This window comes from Engystomops pustulosus, chromosome 4, assembly GCF_040894005.1.
Source record: "Engystomops pustulosus chromosome 4, aEngPut4.maternal, whole genome shotgun sequence".
Lineage (NCBI taxonomy): Eukaryota > Metazoa > Chordata > Amphibia > Anura > Leptodactylidae > Engystomops > Engystomops pustulosus.
In genome coordinates, this window is record NC_092414.1 from 103,738,789 (window position 1) to 103,763,770 (window position 24,982).

At 41.9% G+C, this 24,982-nt stretch overlaps 1 protein-coding gene across 4 annotated transcripts; it reads left to right on the forward strand.

Moving 5' to 3' along the window:
- Window positions 1-17,301: 17,301 nt before the first annotated feature.
- Window positions 17,302-23,994, forward strand: LOC140129056 (uncharacterized). Of its 4 annotated transcripts, none has more exons than XM_072150685.1 (5): window positions 17,302-17,462; window positions 18,992-19,116; window positions 20,152-20,719; window positions 21,126-21,246; window positions 23,696-23,994. In XM_072150685.1, the coding sequence occupies exons 1-4, from the start codon at window positions 17,405-17,407 to the stop codon at window positions 21,134-21,136; spliced, it is 762 nt and encodes a 253-aa protein (XP_072006786.1). In that variant the 5' UTR covers window positions 17,302-17,404; the 3' UTR covers window positions 21,137-21,246; window positions 23,696-23,994. The 4 variants fall into 4 exon arrangements, with proteins under 4 accessions (XP_072006786.1, XP_072006788.1, XP_072006787.1 ...); XM_072150687.1 differs by having other exon boundaries at window positions 20,152-20,310; XM_072150686.1 differs by lacking the exon at window positions 23,696-23,994 and adding an exon at window positions 21,605-22,997.
- Window positions 23,995-24,982: the final 988 nt, after the last annotated feature.

Sequence of the window (24,982 nt, forward strand, 5' to 3'; positions counted from 1 at the left end):
GAAGAGAACTTTTATAACCCATGTATTACTGTGTGTTTATCCACTGAGAAGACGACTTTTATAATACACATATTACTGCGACAGTACTGAAAAGACCACTTTTTTTACCCACTTTTTAATGCATAACATTCACTAAGAAGAGAACTTTAATGAATCACATATTACTGTACGCAATTCAATGAAAAGAGCGTTTCTATGACCCACATATTACTTGATGCTATTCATTGACAAAATAAACTTTACAACTATAGTATGATTGATGATACTTTATGATTTTATTGGAGCTGGATATTATGCATATAGCATGAAATTCAAGATCTTGTGGGATAAGTGAAGGATTGAGTCATGTGAGCGTTACTCACTGAGCTATCCCAGTGTGCAGTGTAGACTACATATGGGTGTTAATGACTCGCTACGCATGTCTGAAGCCGGGAGAATATGCATGATTTGAACACTGTGGCTACGGCAAAGGGAGGGGGTTGAACAGGGATTTAAGTGGAGGGGTTTGCCATGAATACAGTGATAAATATGCACATGACACAATATAGTCAGGTAGTTGCAGATTTTCTTTAGCAAAATACAGAGTTAAGTATGTATTTTAAATTACAGGAAACTGTCATTAGGTTTATAGGTGAAAACCTTATGTAAACTTCCCTGTAATGGAAGTTCTGGTAAGCTTGTTTTATACCCAACCTGAGAGGGTTGGTCATGTAGTGATGTAAAAGCTGGTGATAGATTCCTTTTAAAGATACAGCTAGTAGGTCTGATAGGTTGTGGCCATAATGTTACTTCACTGCTAGACCATCATGTTACTGCCATAAGTCCAGTTCTGCCTTTTAGCCTGAAAAGTGCTGTACATATTCAAGTTGTAGTGGTAGTGTTAGTCTTTATATATTTTTATGGTATAAAAGTACAGTAATACACTAGTCTTAAGTCAATATTAAGTTTGTAGTAGTTATGGTAACTATAGTACAATACATAGACGTAGTACTGATCTTTGTATAGTTTTTAAGTGGTCACTATACGGTAGTAATATTTGGCCTAATATTATTTGATCATTATTTATCAATAGCTTTGCTCTTTTGACAACCAAGCAATGCTTGGTCCTTGTAAGTGCTTAGAACTTTATCAGACTCCGTTCATAAGTTGCATTGCATTTTGAAATGTAATTCAAAGGATGTGGGGAGGAGCTTGGCCTGATTGCATTTTGTTATCAATGGGGAGAGTTATCATATAATGGCCAGTGGAGCTTCCTGATAAATCCATCAGCAAGATTACACTGCTGGGCAATTCTACACCCCATTCAGGTGCACACTAAAGGTAGGCTATAGGTAGTTTGCAGATGCAGGGCATTCCTGTCTGACGTTATCCCACTACACGGCCTGGCACCGCCACCTCCCTAACAAGTGACATAGAGGGGAATTAGTCTTAATTGCTGGCTCTCCATAATATAATCCTCCACCGTCCTTCCCAACACCACCCCTTGACAAAGTCCCGTCGGACGAAACACGTGTCGGGGTGGTGCCAGGCAGCGTCTCCTCGCATGGGCCTATTACACTAGACCATCAGGTATACATATTTTAGTTACCTTTCCTTATCTTCTTTATCTTACATTTCTTGTGCGCTCTTTATATTTATTTACGCATTGCTTGTATTGTAACAGTTTATGCATCATTGCACTTTTGGCTGTGCACTAAGCACTTTATTTGTATGCATTGTAAGCCTCTCTTTGTATGCTGCCTGGCACCTATATGGTTTGCCATTGAACCACTCTATATGTTTGTATGTTCTATTTTAAATAATTCCAATAAACTTGTGTTTTTAGTATTGCAAAGCTCATCTGTGTTTCATCTGTATTTGAAAAAAAGAAACAGGTATGTGCCTGGGCCTATCCATTGAACTTGTTGCCCCCGTCTTGGTATACAGAAAACTAATATTTTTTTCATGTGTACCCATCAGTGTGTGCTCTGGTAGAGCAAGTACTTGTAACTGAAAACTTTTACTTTTGCTTTTAGTTGACAGGAGTTTTACAAAAACACGGAGTATAATATTTCTAAAGACATAAACTAAATTCACAAATGTCTTTTCCCATGTATGAATCCCTATAATGACAAGTTTACTTGACATTAGCGTCTTCAACCCTGAACCCTGACAGAATACAGAACTGCTATGACATCATGTATGCTCCTAAATTAGAAAATTTCTTACAAAAGCAGCAGATGTGGTGTTTCCATAATCTCAAACAGAGGTAACTAACCACAAAAACTGTTCAGTATTGCTGTCTGTGCTGTAATGTTCTCACATATTGCTCTTAATTTGTTACTGTGTATAGGATTTCTAATGATAACAGCCATCCCCTCCCTGTTAAAGGCTTCAGAAGTTCAGGAATCCCCTGCACACTGGCATGAAAAAGGAGGCTGTCCGTAAAGAATGAATCACTGCCATACACTGAACTGTTTGTATATGTTTTAGTGTATCCAGGCAAAGATTTTTTTCCGTCCTACAGTTGGAGCTGTAGTTTCCTGAATGCCAGCCAGGAAAGTTTGTGTAGATTTGGCAGAGATGCTGTGGGAAGCCTAGTTCAAGAATTGCTTAAGTGCTAAAACAGAGGCTTTTTTATACCGACGGAGAGCTAGAACGCCTGCCTTTGTTTTACTGTAAAAACAGCCAGAAAGATTAATATCAAAGGCCATTGTACAAGATTTGGGATTCCATTATTCTACCGCCAGTCGTCCAATGTAATCTGATATTGTCAGCTGTAAAACCAATTAGCGACCATTCTTAATTTATCCATATACTAATGCTTTAGTTATTCAGTATCTCGCTCTTTTGGCATAACGCCATTTATTTCCAGTCCCTTGAGTAGCGTCTGACAAATGAAGATAACAAAGTGACTTCATGTGTTTTTAAATAAGAAAACAAGATCAGCTTCCTCCATTTCATAATTGTATAACGTCGATTTACATGTGGTGCGCATAGACTTTCAGAGTTGTGCTCTTATTTGTTCACGTACTAGATACTTTCAAGGAATGCAAGGAGGAGACAGGCATGTCTAAAATTGTATCTCTCGGAAAATAACACATTAATGCAAATAGAAGTATTTATCAAGTTCATTTAGATTCCATAAAGTCAGGGTCATTTTACAACTTATAAACGACCTTTCAAATATTGTTCTTAAAATGCTTAACATACCTGTCAGCACCAATGCCACAAGAGAAGACACCAGCATGTTGTAACAAAAGGCTTCCATCATACCAGAGAAGGTTATGAAGGATATGCATACATGTTATTGACTTCTGATACTATAGGATAATCCAACTGATAAGATTTGCTTCTCAGCAGTTTTCTTATTCCATGGCAACATTTTCTAAATGCCACTAATTAAAGGGAATAAAATGTGTAATAAAATGTGTAGCCAGAGGCAAGCAGAGAGCAGACTCCACCAAAGCTTAGGAAAGAATCCAAGGAGATGCAGATTGTTTACATGGGAAGTGGTACAACAAACAAAGGAACAACAGACCAGTGTCTGTGCTATGACTTGGAAAGGGCACAAATTCTGGTCATATTTCAGTTCCAGCACATTGTTTAAAGTAGATAATCAAGGGCAGTTTGGATAAAATGTCACAAAATTTGCTTTCAATAAGCGGTGTCTGATTTTTTATAAGCAAAATGTAATATAATGTATATTTCACAAACGGGATACAAATCTTTAGTACATGAGAATATAAGCAACTTAGCAATATGTCTGATTAGCAAATTCCTTTCTGAACTCCTTCATCTTTTACCTGTACCTTTCATCAGCATCATGTGATCCATTAATGCAGCACTAGCAATTAAAGGGGTTTTCTGATGAAAGAAAGTTCTCAAACTTTAATCCACTAGTGATGTTTACACAATAAAGATCATTTTTAACTCCTTACGTTACAATTTTGCAGTTTTATTTCTGTTTTAGCTCCTATCACTCAGTGCAAAATCCCAGAGTGCGGGCAGGGACTCTCCAAGCAGAAACATCACAGCCTCTAGTGCTGTTGGATGCTGTGTGCTGACAGTGTGGTTAGATGATCAGGGTCCTGGTTTATCTACACTTTTATTTAGCTTCTAAACATTCACTAGCATCTGACATATAAAAAGAGAAATGAGAGAGATCATAAGTGAGGTATGAGGAGACCCATGAGATGGATTTAACACACAATGACACACTTAAGCTCTGCCACATCTCTCCCATATCGCAGCTATAAAACACACTGTCAGTTCTGCTATAACTCCTTCCACTGCTATAAAGATCTTATCTGTAGCTTGTAGATTTAGTCTCCTCACACTGCGGCTTGCCAGCATGAAGTGTCTGTGTGTGAGCTCGTCTTGGAATGCAGAGGGGAGGGGCTGATACAGAGAAAGACTGCAAGGAGCAGACAGTCGAAGATATTTATGAGTGAATCTGCCCTGCCCGATCTTAAGCCAGAAAAGTTACAGTTAGATCCTGGGGCAACCAAAATTGTATACACAGGACTGATAGAGACAGGTTGGAATTATATCTGTGAAATACTGTATTTGTTGTAAATAACAGCCTAGGGTGGCCTAGGGTACGTACTAAAAATAATAGTATAACATAATAAAAAATGCATGAAAAAATGTGTTAATATTACTGCTCTAGAATACAGTATGGGGTACTGATGAATGGATCCGACAAGCCCTGTTCATGGGAGAGGAGGCAGCTAGAATGACAGTGAGGGACAGCTACAAATTTTAATAATTGGCATTTTCAAGGCAGTATGAAGTACTGTATGTGTATTCCCAGAATTACCTAGTGGAGCATTTATTGCTTTAAGTCTCCACATGCCTATAAGGCTGCCTTAATTGGCAACTTGAGAGTGCCTCAAGTTCAGCTCTTTTGTGCAAACCTCACCACCTCGCCCCTGTTCAAAACAGCAAGGGTTTCCTTTCCACAGGTCATGGAACATTCACAAAAGTATGCTCTAACTGGGAATCTGTGTGTCATTCACCTGGCCCAGTTGCAGACATGGTGTTCCCAGATGCCCAAGAACTTGTGTTGGAGGATGAGTATGTGAACAACGGACTATCGCAGGACATCTACCATGATAATGATGAAACCAATGTGACAACATCTGTGGCTTTCTTCAATGTGGAGACTGACAAGGAGGGCAGCGATGAGGGGTTGGTGGAAGAAGATCTGTCGGGTGATGATGATATCCTAGACCCAACATATTTCAAATGCAATGATAATTCGGAGATGCGAAAGGGTGCATAGGTGAATTGGGCAACCCATAGCCATGTCGTGGCCTGGTGCATCTTACTATGCCCATGGCTAAGCACAAAAAGGCTGGCCTAGAGGATCTCCTTGATGTGTCAATTTTTCAAGCAATTTTCTGAAGACAAAACATGTCATTTTCATGGTGTGCCACCGGTCTCTGAAGCGAGCAACAATTTGAGCATCACAATTCGGCAAAAGAAAAAAACATGAGCTGCAGAGGATGACACACCAGAAAGAACATGGAAACACCTGAGGCTCCCAGGGAAGCATTCAGTTTTCTATGTCCAAAATGGGGGAAAAGCGTAAGTTAGGCCCATCTCACTCACAAGCCCCGTTTCTGACCATTGCTGGCCTTTGAAAAACTACCATTCCAAACAACTTTAAAAATCTTATGGAGGTGGCTGTCTCACAAGTCCAAAAACAGAAGAAGAACATAGTCACACAAATGTCAAGGAAAGTAGCATATTTCTTCTTTTAGATTGCTTTATCCTAATGGGAGTTACAATAGAAATTTCAGAACCTCTGCATGATTGAATCTCCCCATACTACTCATTAGTAAAAAAGAAAAAGAAACATATAATCATATAACTGCAAAGAAAAATGAAAATATTTTGGCTCTTGGAAAAATAATGAAAAAGAATGCTTAAGGCCCAGAATTCACCTGAAATGATATGTCAAAATAGGTGACCTTAGAAAAACACTTGAGGAGGATCAAATAAGCCTTAAGACCAGAGATTATGGGGAACTTTTTTATTATTAATTTTAAAAGAATTTTCTACATAATGTGGTTGGAAAACTCCTTAAAGCTTTATCTACATAAGATGAAACTAAACCTGCTCGACTGAAAACACGACGCAACAGCACCTACGTGGATAACAGTGGGTTGAAAGAGGGGACTCTGTATTCCATAGCTATCACTTCTGTCTGTCTTTAATCTCCTTTAAATGTTGCTTTTGTGTTCTAAATGTAATGTATTCACTTGTTAAATCTAAGAGTAGTATTTGCAAACAAATAGGAAGAATGTGTACTGGGACATTAATTTCATATGCAGCAGTTCTCAAAGTAATCTAAAATAGCCTTTGGCACATAATGCATGCCAGCTGTGCTATGTTTGCCAGCCCTCTTACATATTTTCATAATGATTCAGCACTGGAAAAGCCTATTTGTGGCCTTATTAGGATAAGCCTTTGCACAATCATTTCAAATTGTACATTAAATATGTTTTATCCTGGCCCTGTCTGTTATGCTTGTTATATACAAACAAGATTACAAACTGAGCAGTGACAGTAATACAGCCCTACGGCCACTACCCATACTCCACCTCTCAATACGTCATATTCCAAGCTGATATGACTTCATCAAAATAAATTTTATCAAATTCCATCAGAAGTTCTATTATTTCTTGAAGACAATAAATGCATTATTTGGCATACTATTGAGTTATCATATTTGGTTTATTTACTGTTACGCGTTTCACTGAGCAATCTGGCCCTATACATGACTCTGCATTGATAACATGTGCCACCAGATCCCATATCATGGAAATATTTTACCCTTGAAACATACACAAACCAAAGTAGACCAAGGAAAAAAGGACAGAGTTTGTAGCTTGGAATTTTTAGCCAGATATACCTGGAGGACAGCCACACTTTATCACCAGGAGAGAATATCGGAGGAGGTCTGCGTTTTTTGTTGGCCTGGGTTTTGGTTGGAGCAGATGCCCACAGTAGGGAAAGACGAGACTGCTCTCAGATGGACTTAAGATCCTGAACCAACTCTTCCACAGACAGACAGATCAGAAGACACAGAAAGGGGAAGAGGTGTGCGTGGATGTTGTCCATAGACAATGAAGAAGGGAGCAGAGCCGGCAGATTCAGAGTCCAAGGAATTGTAGGAAAATTCCACCCAAGGCAACAGGGTGGACCAGCAGTTCTGTCAGGCGGAGACAAAATGGCATAGATAGCAGCCCAAAGTCAGATTAACTCTCTCCACTTCTCCATTAGACAGCGGATGATACCCAGAGGAGAAATAGCAGAAAATCTGTAACAAAGTTCATGGCTATGTGAGTCCACGGGCAACTGGGTATCGGCAATGGCAGGAGCAGACCTGCTGGCTTAAGGCGTGACAACTTGTTATGGGCACATGAAGTGCAGCAGCTCACAAAATCTTGTACATCCTTGACCAGATCTGGCCATCAGTAGAAACGAGATATGAGAGCGACAGATCTCTGGTTGCCCAGTTACAAGAGAGAAATGTACCCAAGTCAGTATCCTCTTCCGGAGAGCCGGAAGTTAAAGCGAGAGAGAACAGGGGCCATTGAGCCTATCTTGGACGCTGAGCGGTCTGGAGGTATAAAAGATTCTTTTGATCTGTGTAGATACAGACATAACGCCATTCTTCCAAAGCAGGCTTAATGGCCAGAAGCTACTGGTCACCTTTGGAATAATTCCTCTCCGTTGCTAAGAAGGTCTTCGAGAAGAAGCCGCATGTAAGTTCCACCCTTGGGCCCTTTTTGGGTGAGAACAGCTTCAGCACCAACCGAGGAGGCTTCAACCTCTAGAAGGAACGGTTTCTTAGTATCAGGCTGGGTGACAATGGGAGCAGAGGCAAAGGCAGACTTAAGTTTGGAGAAAGAATCTTTAACCGCCGGACGCCACAGCTTAGGATTGGCGTTTTTCTTGGTCAGTGCCACAATGGGCGATACGAGGGAGGAAAAATGCAGTATAAACTGCCAGTAGTAGTGAGCAAAGCCCAGGACTCTCTGAATAGCACAAAGTCCTACTGGGCGAGGCCACTGAAGTACCACAGACAACTTTGTGGGATCCATCTGTAGATTGTTGTCACAGATAATATACTCGGGGAAAGAAAGACTCTTTTGTTGGAACTCACATTTCTCGAGCTTGGCATACAGGCGATTGGCCTTTAAGCGCCTGAGAACTTTTCATACTTTTACCCGATGGGATTCAAAGTTAATACCAGGATATCGTCCAAGAAGACTATGACACAGGTAGAAAGCAAGTCTCTGAAAATGTCACTGATGAACTCTTGAAATATGACAGGTGCATTACAAAGTCCAAAGGGCATGACCAGATACTCAAAGTTCCAATCACGAGTACTGAAGGTGGTTCATCGCCTTCATGTATGTGAATGAGATTGTATGCCCCCTCATAGATCCAACTTGGTAAACACTTTGGCTCAGATCCTCACCGTAACTTTATTAGTCAATGCACAGGGGGAGCGAACCTCCCCCTTCTGTCGGTTGGGCACGTGTGCGTGGCGCTGCAACCACAGAAGGCCCAAAAGGACGGAAGACATGGAGTAGGGTAGCACATAAAATGATAGTCTCTCTTCGTGCAATGCCCTGACTTGCAGAAATAGAGGCTCGGTGCGGTACCAGACCGGTATCACAGAGGATCTGCCTATGGCTTCTCAAGACGGACCACAGAGAGAGAATGCTGGGAGACCAGGACAGCATCCACAAAGTTTCCTGCAGAGCCAGAATCCAGGAAGGCAGAAGCTTGAAACTGGCCACTTGTTCCTGAGTTGAGTAGGACCGGAATATTCAGGTTAGGCTTTATTCTCACCTAGGTGGTGAGACTATATACCCTAGGTGGGTCCTTTTCCCGAATGCTGGGGGCGGAGCTGACAAGTCTTGAGAAAGTGCTCCTGGCTGGCACAATAGAGACACAAATTCTCTTGGAGCGTTCTTGGGGAGTCAAACTGGCTTTATCCACCTGCATGGCCTCCTCTAGAGTAGACAAGGAGGATGACTGTGGTGGCCTTTGAAAGACTGGTGCCAAGCAGGGCAGTTGACGGTCCTGGTCTGGGTTAGTTCCAGGCGCTGCTCCTCCAGATGCTCTGAGAACTGGATGTCTATCCGACCACTCGGATGAGGACAGTAGGTCTCATGTAGACAGGGCATCTTTAATATGACCAGAAAGTCCTTTTTTAAAGGTGGTGATCAAGGCCGCTTCATTCCAAGAAAGCTCAGTAGCTAGGATGCGAAACTGCGGTTTCGCGCTGGACGGACCGGAATTCTGCGAAGAATGCAGTGAGATTAGCCGTGACTGGGTCATTCCTGTATCAAAGGGGAGTGGCCCATGCCAGGCCCATGCTGGAGAGAAGGCTGATAATGAAAGCCACCTGAGCCCAATCTGTGGCGTACTGTAAAGGCATGAGTTCAATATGCAAGGAGCCCCTGCATAACTTGGCCTCTCCGTCATATTTGGTGGGCATGGAAAGTCACAGCCTGGGTTCAGCAGTAGACAGTGCAGCCGTCATAGCAGGAGACACCGCAGGTACTGGACACTAGTGCTGAGTAACCAACTATTGCTGCATAATGGTGGTGAGCTGTCCAAGTTGCTGGCCTTGTGCTAGAATCTGCTAGAACTGCACAATAGTATGGAAATCAGCCAGCTCAGGTAGTGGAACTTTGTCGGGATCCATGGTCGGATCTTACTGTCAGGGGTAGTGGACCCACTGTACCACCGCTGACAGATGACAGTAAGGGATCAAGGTCAGGAACGTAGCAGGAGGTCACAACGGGAATCACAAAGACAGAAGGGAACAGCTTTTTCTGAGTCATAGAGTCCCAGGGGGGGCGGCGTGTGTGTGCCCTAGAAGGCGGGGATGCGCAGGTCAGACCACAGAGACATTGCTGTAACACGGTCAGGTAAGTCAGGCCCTGCTGGGGAACAAAGAGGTGCACAGATGCATCTGTGACAACTGGTTTTATAAAGTCAAAGAAGCAGGAATTTGAAGGAAATCTACCATCAAGATCAAGCATGACAAACCAGGGGCACTTACTGATAGATCCAAGCACCATGACTGTGGTAATCTTCTTATATTTGCTATCCATGGTCTCCCTTCTTCTAAAATAAACTTTTAAAATAATGCTAATATGCCTGTGGGGCTCTGGTGTCTGTTTCCAGAGCCCCTCAGTGATGAGGAGTAATGAGCAAGGCAGGTCTTCACTCCCCCTGCAATTCCTGTGCCTGCTAGATTACACAGACAGAAGGAGGAGAGGGGGAGGGTAAGACATGGTTTGCTACTTATAACTGTGACGATGCAGCACTAAGGGGCTCTGGAAACACCTTCTGAAGCCACTAAGGCTTATTAGCTTATGAGCTTATTCGCATCTTAAAGGTTGATTTTAGAAGGAAAGAGGCCAGGGATAACAAAATGAAGAAGATTACTAACATTCACAGTGATTGGATCTGTGAGTAAGTGTACATGGTTTGGGAGCACTGCTCACCCCTCCCCTTTCCATAGAAAATACAGCCCCATGGCCATTCTTACAGCCAAAGATAGAGCATCTACTGCTATGAGCAGGAAAAATGACTTCGGGGAAAAACTACCAACCTGAATGTCCAGGACAGAGCTTTGGAGTTCTGCTATGCTAATTTAATGGAAATCTACAATCAAATTGAAACATGTCAAACCAATGGCACTTTCTCACAGATCCAGGCACCATGACCGTGGTCATCTTCTTATGTTTGTTATTCATGTCCTCTTTCCTCCTTAAATCAATTAAAAAGTTATGCTAATGAGCTTGATGAGCTCTGGGGTCTGTTACCTGAGTCTCTCCATGCAGCAGCTTCACAGGCTGTTACACTGTGCAGGGCTCTTTCTCCCTTCTACTGTGTGAGGAAACTTCATCTTCTGCTGTGATATTTCAGGGGAAAGCGGAAGTACTAAGGGAACAGAGAAACAGCCTGTGAATCTGCAGCATAGAGGGGCTCTGGTAACAACCCCTTGAGCCGTTCCGTTTAAAAGGTGATTTTAGAATAGATAAGAAATATAAGAAGATTATCACATTCACAGTGCCCCACTCTATGAGTAAGTGTCCCTGACTTATCATACTTGATTTTGAATAGTGACTGGATCCATGAGTATCATCAAAATCAAGCATAATATACCAGGGACAATTACTTTAAGATCCTGGCACTGTGATTGTAGTAATCCTCTTATATTTGTTACCTGATCTCCTTACTTCTAAAAACAACTTTTAAAATTATGCTAATAAGCCTGAGAGGCTATCCTAGCCCTTCTGTGATCTGGCTTTATAGGCTGTCTCAAAAGAAAAGAGGGGTAAAGGGCTGCTTTATTCTTCTTTATTCATCAGAATTCTTCTGATTTTTTTATTTTGTGCTTTTGGTGTGTTTTGTGTTCCTCATAAGCCTCACCTCATTCCTGAAACATACTCATTTTTATGTCCAGTTTTACAATCTTTTGCTTGGACTTAACGCCAGTTTTCTTTAAATTATTTATCTTGATAACAAAAAGAAGCCTCATGCAAACAATTTTCTGTATAACCTTCTGTCTGTACATACGAACCACCCTACATGTCTAAACTTTGCAAAGTTGTAAGAATTTATGATTATTATCATTATTTGCCAATACATATGATACATTATCATATGGGTTCTTATGGTATTCCTCTATGTAATTTCTACATATACAGTAATAACCTAGTCATCTATTATATAAAATAAAGTTGAAATAGATAAATAAAGAGGAGCATACATAGACTGTTCTTACAATGCACTGGGGTGACTTGCAACTTCCAAAAAACCCATGTGTCAGGTGTGTAAACAAAACATAAATAAAATGCACCTCAACTGTGCCTTCTCTTTATTCAAAACTTTATTGAAAACATTACTCTAAAATCTATATAATGCCTAGTACAAATAAATATACAAAAAAGTACAAAAAAATATACATGGTGCAAATCTGGCAAATTGTTCGATATTAAAAATACAATGCAAAGTTTAATGTATAATAGTGTCAAAATCAGTGAAACCAGACAGGATAAAATGTTATGTCTTGGTGACTTAAAGTGAACCTGTTAGCAGAAACTGACCTAATAAACCAGTTTGTTGTCATACAGTTAAACATTCATGACCAAGTGTGGTGGCATCATCCAGAAAGTGAGATGTAAATTGGTTGTATAAAGTCAAGGAGGTGGAGATTTTAACACTGAAGTCAAGCTCTCCCTGCCTCAGAAACCCCCCATCACTGTAATCGATGGTCCTGCATCCAGAGACATCACTAAGCAGATCTCCTGAACTCTGATGCACAATATCAATTACAGAAGAGGAGGCATTCAGCGATCCTTACCTTGACTTCAGTGTTTATCTCTCCTCCTCCTTGACTTTATATAACCAATTTACATCTCACTTCAAAGTTGATTTTCTGGATGATGTCACCACACTAGGACATGAAAGAAACAACTGCAACCACATTTAAAGGACACCTGTCATCAGGTCTGTGTCACTTGTCCTGTCACTACTACCTGTTGGAGCAGCTCACAAGTATCCCATCCCAGCCTTTATCTAGTCAATTCATACATTAATCATTGCAAAATCATTATTTCTTTATTATGCAAATGAGGTGGGTCACATGGTCAGAGGCAGTGATGTCACCCCTATTACCCCTCCCCTCTCCTCCCCCTGCTCATGCCTGTGTGTAATGTATAGTAAAGCATTGCTAGTGTGTGTGCTGCATCTGCTGACATGTTCTCCCTCCTAATACACATGTGTGAGACACAGACATCAGCTACACAAGTACCTGACATGTTCTGCTATAACATGGCTGCGTGGAGCTGTTGTATCTCACCTATACACACACCGGCTGCAGGGGGCGCCAGCACCAGGAAGCACATCATTATACAGCCTCACATCATTATAAAGGCTGTCAGTCAAGCAGTGGAGGTGTGGCTGTACATCCCACTCATGAATAAGCTGGACAGCTTGAATATGATAATGACTCATTGGACATTTCACAGAAGAAGAGTGAAGAAATCAGGCGATACCTTTTTGAGGCTAACTGAGTATAATTCATGGTGAGCTTTCGAGAATACTAGTTCTCTTCGTCAGACATGATGTTATGCATGAAACAGAAAATTCACAGCATTTTATACACACTAAACAGTGATCATCAAAGGATATTAAAAAAAACCTCTAAAACAACAGATTGATAAAAACAGGGACATCTTATTTACAACAGGATGGCAATAAAAACATTAAAAACCTATGAGGCGAGACACATGAGCCCTGGCTCTTATCTGCTTGTGGCCTCCAGGTCAGAGGTAGGAGGTCATGAAGCTGGCATGAATGTTAAGACCACTTTGCAAGGTGTTGAATCTCCTCATTAATTTATACTCACATTCTTTCCTTTCCCTCTGTGTCTTAAAATGTCCCATTAAAACAGTAATCTGCAAATCTTCCATAGTGTGGTCCTCTCTGGAGAAATGTGCAGCCACTGGGAGATCTTTCCTTTCATTTTTAATATCAGCTCTGTGTGAGTTCATACGTTGATGGAGTCTCTGACCTGTTTCTCCAACATAAAGGCCTGTGGTTGGACACTGCTGACACATGATAAGGTAGACCACATTAGAGGACCTGCAGGAAAAGGTTCACAGGTCATTTGCATACAGCTTTAGGACCTCATTGCTTAGGTTTACAGGCATGGAGAGGGACAATGAAGGGATAGAGGCAATGCTCTCTAATGGCAGTTTATGAAAATATATTTAGCTTAGGGGGGTTATTTTGCCTGACAGGTTCTCTTTAATCCGCATCCTGGTTTCCCCGATTTGAAGGGGAAACTATTATACATTATACTGTGCATTGTAATTTGTGCATTTTGCTAGATAAAATTTGGAACTTTGCACCTACCATGTGTCTGATAAAACAGGTAGCAGACATTTCTGAATAGAAAAACTATGGCACCAGAATGGAGAAAAGATTTTACTATGGGAGCCTCAGTAGAATAGCACTGTAAGTGTGACTCCTCTCAAGCTATTACATGGCTCTGTATGATCATTTACCGCAGCTATTTACTGTTTTTGCATCAAACCAAACTACGGATTTCACATGTAGAAAATGGCACTGAATAAACTACAATTTCAAACATATTGTGGCCTACTCATGACAGTGGCATGAGATTTAATCTAACAAGCCATGTTATTTCTCTTGAAAACAATTCATCCTCACCATGGCTGGGATGAGGAGTAAGTGAGGATAGGCGGTCTACTAGGATGCCTACCTCACCTCCCAATCTAGGGGTTCTGTCCTGCCCCCAATAATAATCAGCAGTGTGTGCTTACACATTTCATTTTTATTCAGCTGGGCTACATATATACTAGGGGTATGTGCTGGGATACCTACTTACTGGGGACATGTGCTGGCCTATGCTACCTATATATTGAGGGCATGTGCTGCCCTGGGCTACATATATACTGGGGGGTATGTGCTGGACAACCTATATACTTGGGGCTTGTGTTGGCCTGGGCTACTTATAGACTGGGTAGCAGTGTGATGGGACTACCCATATACAAGGGCCATGTGCAAGGCTTATAGACTGGGTAGCAGTGTGATGGGACTACCCATATACAAGGGCCATGTGCAAGGCTACCTATTTACTGGGGGAATTTATTGGCCTAGGCTACCTATCTATTGAGGGTATGTGATGGTCTGGGCTACCTTTATACGGGGGGAATAAGTTGGCCTGGGCTACCTATATACTGGGGGCATGTGCTGGCCTGGGCTATGCATACATTGGGGACATATGCTGGCCTGGGTTAGTTATATACTGGGGGCATGTGCTGGGCTACCTATATAGTGGGAGAATGTGCTTAGCATCTATTTACTTTTGGAATGTGCTGGCATACCTATATACTGGGGCCATGTGCTGGCCTGGGCTACTTATAGACTGAGAGGTTTTGCTTGTCTGAGCTACCTTTTTACTGGGGAAAGTTTTGGGCTATCTATATACTTGCAATATTAGCTGACCTAGGCTTCTTATATCCTGGGGACATGTGCTGACTTAAACATATACTGGGGGAATGTGCTGGACCAACCAAATTTATAATAGAGCAGCTATGGCAGGGGCCCTTATCCCTATCGTATCAGTTATTAAAGTAATGGCTGCGGCCAGAGCCGACCGCTCCAGTACTATTACTTTAGCTAAAACATCCAATAGCATCTACACCTTTAAGGCATAGATGCTATTGTCACTGAGTGCAATGCACCTGGGATATTTCCTCAGCGTGCGTTGCACTCTGACCTTGGATGTGTGACAGAAGAGAACGAGGACAAATTGGAAGAGGAGGAGACACAGAGTAAGTTTTTTCTTTAAATGACCACAGCCCGGGAACAAAGACGGGCTACCACACAGTATGTAAATGGTCAGGCAGAATTGCACAGTCTGTGAGTGTGTAAATGTGTTGGGGGGGACAGTGTGTAGATGTGTTAAGGTTGTAAAGTGTGTAAATTTGTTGGGGGGAGAGTGTGTAAATGTGTTGGGGGGGCAGTGTGTAGATGTGTTGGGGGACAGTGTGTAAATGTGTCTGGGGGACAGTGTGTAAAAGAGTTGAGGGGGGACAGTGTGTAAATCTGTTGGGGGGCTAGTGTGTAAATGTGTTGGGGGGAGAGTGTGTAAATGTGTTGGGGGGACAGTGTGTAGATGTGTTGGGGGGGACAGTGTGTAAATGTGTTTGGGGAAAAGTGTGTTGATGAGTTGAGGGGAGACAGTGTGTAAATGTGTTGGGGTGGCAATGTGTAGACGTGTTGGTGGGGACATTGTGTAGAGTGTGTTAATGTTTTGGGGGGCGCAATATGTAGATGTGTTGGGGGAGTAGGCACAGTGTATGAGTATGTTGGCGGAGGCAGATCTCGTAGATGTGTTGGAGGAGTAGGCACAGTAGCTGTACCTGGTGGGGGGGGGGGCGCACAATATGTAAATGTACTGAGAGGGTTAGACACAATCAGTGTGTAAATGTACAGTGCGAGTGGGCACTGCATAAATGTACTGAGTGTAGGAAGGAACAGTGTATAAATGTACTTGGGGGCACAGTATAAATTAACTGAGGTTACAGAGTGTATAGATGTATTGGCTGGGATGGGTGGGATAAAAGTACTGTGAGGGGGGCACAATACATGAAATAATAGCAGACTGTACTGTATATTTAAATGGGGTGCAAACATAATTTCACTTCTTAGAGGTAGCAATATTATTTATTTAGGCTTGTAGTATATCTTGAAATATAGAGTTTGCTGTGTAAATTTTGATATATGGAGGGGATACAGTGCAGTTTTGTTATGGAGGAGATATTTGATATTTGATGTGAGGTAGGGTAGATATTTTTTGGAGCACAGTGTGGGATGTATCTGTTATCCAAGTTCCATTACACTTTAAGTGACTGTGGTATCTTTAAGGGCACAATGTGGAGATGTGCAGCACCTGAAGACATCTGGTAAAGTATTTATGCAGATCGGGTGGTCGATCCAGGAGAGTGGTGGGTGAGTCAGGAGAGATGTGGGCGGTAGCCGGGACACAGAGGGAGGGGCCCGAGGGCACGATCCGGAAGGCCCCCGCAGTGCATCCCCGGACCAGTTACCACGGGCCATGGCAAAGCACTGCAGGGACCGTGCTTCCCGGGCCCCTGAACCACAAGGGCCCCGTAGCAGCCGCTATGGCTGCTGCGGCAGTAGTTACGCCACTGCTTGCATTCTTAACTACAGCCAGGCCACCAGCACAAAGCCCTGAAACTAGGATTAATTCTTATAACATCCCCGACTGAGCCCTGATATAGCATCACCCCTGCTCCCACTGTGTACTGCCCAGTAGCCTCGCACTGGAAGAAAGGGAAGTAGAAACGGTACTGTACTTTTTATTTTACTTCCGCTGCTACCTTCGCCTTCATCTTTCTGGATACTAGACTACCCACTTAAGCTTGCAATACAGGTAATATTTCTATGTACAGTAGGGTGGGCCCCTTGAATCAATTTCTCTGGTGGGCCCTATTTACCCCAGTCCGACCCTGTAAATATGTGTGTGTAGTATTTTCACTGTAGGTATATATATTTTTCTATTTGTGCTTTACTTACTGCTGGTAATCCTAATTGTAGATGATCCTATAGCAGTTAGCCTCTTATATTTCTTTCTTTTTAATTTTTTGGGGGGATGGAGCCATTTCATTTCTCCCTTCTTTATCATCATCCGTGTTTTTTCTACAACTTTACAGGAGCGGCTCAATTTTGTTTGTCTGCATAGGGCTCTAAAATGCCTTGATCCTCACAAGTCCTCTTAACTTATAGAGACTTAAGATGCAGAAGAGCCTGAGTCATTTACAGTATGTGTAGCCTGTTTATCAAAGGAAATACTTCAGTGTTGGAGCATTGTTCTCTTTCAGGTAAAGAACATTAGGTTTTCTATTTATGAAATGTAAAGTACATGACATTTTAACATCTGTCTCTTTATTGTTTTAAGGATACAAACAAGTCAGTTTAAGAAAAAAGGTTCTTCATTGGAAGCAGGAACTTAACAAGGAGAGGCAGGGTCCCATAGCAGATTTCTGCATGGGGCCCACTTTCCGTTAAAAAATATATACATATTTGTACACACGTGTATACAACCATATACATTTATACACTCATATATACACATACTTAGATACACACACAAAGTTCTATGCTCCTACACACTCTTACATACATATACACATTTATACACTCACGTACTCATATACACATTTATACACTTATACAGTATGAACACATCCATACATTTATACACACATAGCATATACACATCATATTCACACACATACTGTATAGTAGAGGTGTCTGAGAGCAGAACTGTTCTAGTTGCCTATAGGAACCAATCAGGGCTCAGCTTTCATTTTCCCACAGCTGTTTATAAAATTAAAGCTGAACTCTGATTAGTTGCCATGTAATTAAACACCATGTACACACAGCAAAATACACACAAACAGCATATACACATGTACGTTGATAAGGGGCTAAGCTCACCAGGGACGTAGGGGATGGGTCCGGGGCCCCTTAATGTGGTTGGCCGCATAGCAGCTGCTATGTCTGCTAGGACGTGGTTGGAAGCAATGACTTTTTTTAATGGGTATATAGAGGGTAGTACAGACATGTAACTAAAGCAATTAAATAGACTCTATGCGGGGAATATAACATACTTTGTCTGCCACTTTTCTGGAGGAAATGACATGTAAAATGCCCCATTACATACATTTTTGTCAGACGATGGGCGAAGAGTGGGCTGGGCAGGGTTGTGAATGCCAGGTCTAACCATTCAATACAACCCTCTTAATAAATAGAAGGTGCAACTGTTATATTCTTAAAGAAAAGGTTTGGAAATGTATTCAGCAGGTGTGCATACAGTTAAAGTGAGGTCACCATTGAGCCTCTGTATACAAATGTGTGATGGGTAGAGATGAGTGGACCTGTAGTGTAGGTTTGGGTTCTCCATTCATGTGCATTCCTCCCACCATGAGCAGCCAATACAGAAAATGAACGCTCCTAACAACTAGTCATGGCTATGATTGGCCAGGTGGACACTTAGAAGCAAATTCGGCAGTATGACAGGAGTATTGTCCCCAAATGCCGAACCTACACTTCGGGTCCACTCATCTCTAGTGGAGGACAGCGCTGCGTTGCTCTGAAGTGCTGGAGGAAGGTAAATATAGTCTGCTTGTTATGTTCATTCCACCCTGGGGCCAATAGTAAAAAAGCAGCTATTCACAGAGAATCCCTTTAAACTATAAAGTGTTATATGTACATAAACATAGATATAAAAACAAAAATATAGATTAAATGAGGAAGAAACTTCGGTACTTGGGAGGGGACTTACTTTTTCACCTATGCAACAACTCAATAAATTTGAATTTATAAAAGATGTTTTCCTTTTCTGCAGACAATTGGCCTTTAAGGTCATGTACCATCAACCTTCGATACTTGACACAGTGCCCTGGGAGGAACGACAGACTTTGCAGGACTTGTTGGACCTCCTACAGGAAAATGAAGATCCTAGCCCTTCAGGTAGGAAGATTTGCCCGCTTAGGGTTCCATCACAAATGACACCTAATCTGGGTTTAATCCCAGCACTACAGATTTTTTACAATAGTGTGGCAATAGACGTAGCAAACCTTCGGGTGAACCCAGTAGTGGGGAAAATCTTACTTGGGGTGAAAGGAAGGCAATTAAGAACTTGAAATCTAACACCAGTTTTTTGATCAAGGAGGCGGACAAGGGGGGGAACATTGTCCTATGGCCAACGGAAGCATACTTGGAGGAGGCCTATAGACAACTTAATAATAGATCATACTATTTTCTACTTCCATCTGATCCAACACAAGTTTTCATGAAAAAACTTTTTACCCTCCTGGACGCAGCCTTAAATAAAGGGATCATCACTAAGAAAGAACATACTTTCCTTGTTAACCTCCACCCGGTGGTACCGACTTTTAACATGCTACCAAAGGTCCACAAATCCCTGACACGCCCTCCTGGCAGGCCCATTGTGTCGGGGATAGGTGGCCTTTGTGAGCATGCATGCAGCTTCGTCGATTTTTTCCTACAACCGTTGGTATTGAACCTTCCCTCGTACATCAGGGATTCTACTGACCTGATGTCTAAAATGAACTATCCCTCCTTGCCTGAGAACATATGGTTAATAACATTGGATATGGAGTCACTGTACTCAAATATTGTCCATGAGGATGGCCTACGGGCCATCATGTGGTTTTTGGACAAGAACTCCACAGGGGACAGATGCTTTGATTCCTTCTTACTGGACCTCCTGGAGTACATCCTTAAACATAATTACTTTACCTTCGACGGCAAGTTCTTCAAACAGGTGTCGGGGACGGCGATGGGTGCGCGTTGTGCGCCCTCCTACGCCAACCTATTTTTGGGTACCCGTCGCCGCTCTTCCGACAACATGTGAGAGGTTGGCATCAGTTCATTGATGACGTGATTTTTTTGTGGGAGGGACCCTTGGATTTATGTAAGCAGTTCATAAGTGATCTGAATCATAACTCTCTAAATATCATCTTAACTTCTACTTTTTCGCAGACTTCGGTCGAATTCTTGGATTTGAAAATTTCTCTGCATAACAACAACCTCTGTATGGATCTACATAGGAAAGATACGGCTACGAATAGCCTACTACACTACGAAAGTTTCCATCCCCAGCATCTGAAGTCGGGAATTCCGGTGGGCCAATTCATCCAGGTAAAACGGAACTGTACATTACAGTCTGACTTCAGAAAAAATGCTTTGGATCTAACACAGAGGTTTAGAGACAGGAACTATCCAAGAAAAATTGTCTCAAAGGCCTTCTGTAGAGCCCGGGATACTCCGAGAATGGATCTCCTGAAACCTAAACCACCAAGAACAAACTCTCAACTTGGCGTTTGCACGCGATACTATAAAAAGGGGTGGAATAGTGTCAGAGAGATCTTAGCCAAGAATTGGAATATCCTGCATTCTGACCACCGTTTGAAGCCATTTCTTGACCGGAAACCGAAACTGATAGCCAGACGAGCCCCTAACCTGAAGGACCAACTGTCCAGAAGTCACTTCACACGTCTAACGGTCCCCTTGGGGAGAGGACTCAGGATCAAGGGTTCATATCCCTGTGGTGAGTGCTCAGTGTGCCCCCTGATGTGTCCCTCAAAAGAATTTATCAATCCTTTGGACCAACAGAAGTTTCCATTACTTGACTTTATCAACTGTAAGTCTAAAAACATTATTTATGCCCTTACTTGTCCATGCCAAAAAGTGTATGTTGGACAAACCACACAAGAACTGAGGAGAAGAGTACAACAACACATCTCAAGTATCAATAATGCACATTTGCACTTCTCTCAGGGGAAAACTCTATCCTCAGTTGCAACACACTTTCGCATGTTCCATGGGGGTAAGGTGAGGGCCTCCGAGTAGTGGGGCTTACTAAGATCCGCCCCAATATTAGGGGCACAGTCATACCTGAACTACTGCGGAGGGAGGCCAATTGGATTTTTAAGTTACATTGTCTCTCCCCACAGGGTTTAAATGAAGAGCTCCTCTTTAACGGCTTCTACAAACAGAGGTGAAGTCCGCTGACTTATTCCTAGCTAACAGAAGACAACTGGCATATAATAACTAAATTGTGACAAGGTAGAACAGGTAAGAATTTTGATACTTCTCACACATATATTTATTCTCTATTTCCTTCAGGTCCCACAGGTTTTCCAATACGTATATTTTATGGGTCCTTCAGACCCTTCTCACACCCAATTTTTGACACTAGTTCACACATGGCACACCTTGGTGGTATCTTTCTCCTTTTTCTATTTAGTCTGGGTCTTTATGACCCCGTGTAGTCATTGGGTCCCTACGACCCTCTTCTTCACCCTATATAGATTGCACTTTTTTAGCACTTACAGGCTTAGATATTATCACTCAGTCCTGCTGATCCCTGCCCACCTAGTGGGAACATATCCTTGTTACATACTTTATTTATAATTGTTTATATCTTCTCCAGTTAAGCTTAGGCACCTCGCATAACATGTACCTTGGTGCATGCTGTGGATCAAACCGAATTGCTTCGAGGACATCAGGAGAGCTCTTGGCCTTAGACATTCTTGACGTCTTCCCTAACACCTTCCCTGCGGATACATTGGGCACACAGTGGGAGTTACTTCAAAAAAGCCTCCTGGTCACACAGGTCAACAATTGGATTTGACGAAGAGTTCCCCCTGACAAATCCAACCTCTCTTGGGAAGATGCATGATCATTATGATGGTCAGACTTATTCCCTATATGCTGTGAAAAATTCCATTCCCTCATGATGACTCCATCCCTTTAATGAATGCTACTTTTGGACATTCTTTCACCATTCTCCAAATTGGGCTTGGTTTGACTGGTGACCTTGGAGATTTTTTTGGACTCTCTCTCTTTGTTGTTTAATATATGGACATTAATTGCGATTGTATACTATTTATTGTATGTTGTTGTACTCTATAAGCACATGCTAGATACTAAATGTTGGAGACAAAAAATTTGCACTCCGTGATTCCTATGTTTTACTAAGAAATACCAATACTCACCTTATATGTCCTCGCCTGTGTCGCTTCATAGGAGCATATACATGGGGCATGACTTTGCCCCTCAATATGCAGGGTACACTGGATATCAACTTGTCTGAGATTATTTCTCGGCACAAATGTCATGTAGTCCCATACTCATATTATGTGGAATGGGACGATATCAAGAAACTGTGGTAGGCAATATTTGTGCCAGGTTAACCCTAACAGATTTTTACTTTTTAAGAGCGTTGAAATTAAGACTTTTAGATTATCTGGCAAACGTTCCACTGCATTGGTATTTTATTGGCATTTAGTCAACTACTGACACACGTTCATTATATGCTATATACCGCTTTAATTCTCTATTTTTCCGTGCCTTCATGCACGGGTAGGCGCGATATGATCATGTGAATACTAGTGCCTGGGTTAGATTTATTTTTGTACATTCGCCGTATTTTTGCAACTTACTGTGCGATTCTCAAAACCGGCTTTGATAATTGATGTTTAGTTATATGTTCTATAATTCGCCGCACCTTGGTAAACTCGCCGTACCTTTGTAAACTTTGTAAAACTTTTGTAAAAAACTTTTATACCTCTATAAATCTTTGTAAATCGTTCCTGAATGCCGTTTCGGATAACTGGTTATTTTGCTCTATAATTCGTTGTACCTTCTCAATTGACCATGCGCTCTACAATGCCGGTTACCTGGTTGCCTGGTTACCCCTTTTCTTAACAAAACCTTGGCCAGAGCACGTTTGCGCAGCGACACATTGTGGCGCGCACGCGCACTGGCACGATCGGGCACTTCCGGTTGCTGTACCGAGACGCCGATTGAGCGTCTCTGCCTGTGAACGCCGCGTGCACACAAATGGGGGGACATATAAAAGGTGAGTTAACAGGGCATTCGACAACTGACCCCTGAGGAAGTCGTCCGGGTGACGACGAAACGCGTGGGGAAATTTACCTCGTTGCCAGCCTCACCACCTCCTGCTGACCAGCCATGCAGTAGCTATCTATCTATCTATCCTCACTGACATGACTCAGGAACATCTTGCAGTACCGACACACTTTGTGGGATAGCCCATCCTTTATCAGTATAGCACTTTATTGAAGCACTTGCTCTTTGTATTTTTTGCTTATTGTTGAGGAGATATTACTTTGCACGTATAATTATTTGGTTGCTGCTTGAGTCTGTGCCTGGATATTTCATATATACCCAATTTCATACTCCCACTATATCTGGAGGTTGGCTGCTTGACACTATTCAGTGTTGGAGAGAGGAGGTACACGGGTCACCCTTACATGGGTCCCCGGCCTGTTTTGTTTGTACATTTTGTGTTTTAGATGTTTTTAGATGTATATGGAGTTTGTGATGTTTATCTTCTTATTTTTCAATAAAGATTGTTTTATATATCTTTAGATTTATATTTGATTGGCCGTTTGTTGTGCACTGCTTTAGCTTTGCAAATTTCATTGATGTACATAAAAGTGTTTAACCTGGAGGTTAATGTTATATAAAGTTTGATCATTTTCCTCTTATTCTATAGGTTCCAGAAATGAAGGAATATTATTGCTGACATCATCACATAATCATATTAAAGTGTTCATCAAACACCAGTGAATGTCATATGCTAGCTGGTTTTTCATACTGAGTATATTGATCTATAAAAATAACTATTCTGTCTGTTTTCACACTGCACATGTACGTAGTTTTATTGTTTTACTTAAATTAACATTTGAACACATATGGGGAAACTTCTAAAGGTTTTACAACTTTCATGCCATGTTATAAAAATGTGATATTTACTGAAAAAGACAATATGATTTGATGGAGAGGTACAGTACATGTGGATATGCCATTTCCTTCTTGTCATTAATTAGTGTAAATAAAGGTTCTACAGAAAATATGCTTTCACTATGTATTTAATAATTTAATCTCTTTTTTATTCCTTTAATTTAGCTAAACAGATCTTGTATTTATGATCACTTTTTTAGCACAAAATGCTTTTGTCTTTGCTAGTCTTACATTGCTTATGGTTATTTGTGTAAGTGTGGTATAAGCAACAGATATGGGGTAGCTACACTTTATTTTCCAGTTTACCAGTGGAAAAGGACACTGGAAAATAAACGCTAGCAGCCATTATTCAATCTGCAGCTGTGTCCTTGGCTACACACCAGCTATTTGTTTGCTGCCAAAAATAAGTCAGTCATGTATGCCTACTGGTGCAAAAGATCTGGGCCTACATTTCACCTATTCATTGTTGAAGGATTTTATATTGTCTTTAGTTTTCAAATTATACTTTTGACTATGACTCTTCAACATTTCATTAACTGTGAAGCATGCAAATATGTATGTGATCAGGTAACTCGCAGTGTCTATAGGGGAGATGGCAAAAAGAGTGGTAAACAGCACAGCACTAAGGCTACAGTGAGATCGGCAGTAAGTAAACATCAGGAGAATACCAGACTTCGGAGGGCTACAACATATCCCACTGTATACTTATTTCAGTGTAAGTATACCGTGTATATTCGAGTATAAGCCGACACGAGTATAAGCCTAGACCCCTAATTTTACCACCAAAACTGGGAAAAACTACTGACTCGAGTATAAGCGGAGGGTGGGAAATGCATTGGTCAACCCCTCCCAGTAGTATACAGCCTGCCAGCCCCCAGTAGTATACAGCCTGCCAGCCCCCAGTAGTATACAGCCTGCCAGCCCCCAGTAGTATACAGCCTGCCAGCCCCCAGAAGAATACAGCCTGCCAGCCCCCATGTAGTATTTAGCAGCCCCCATGTAGTATACAGCAGCCCCCATGTAGTATACAGCAGCCCCC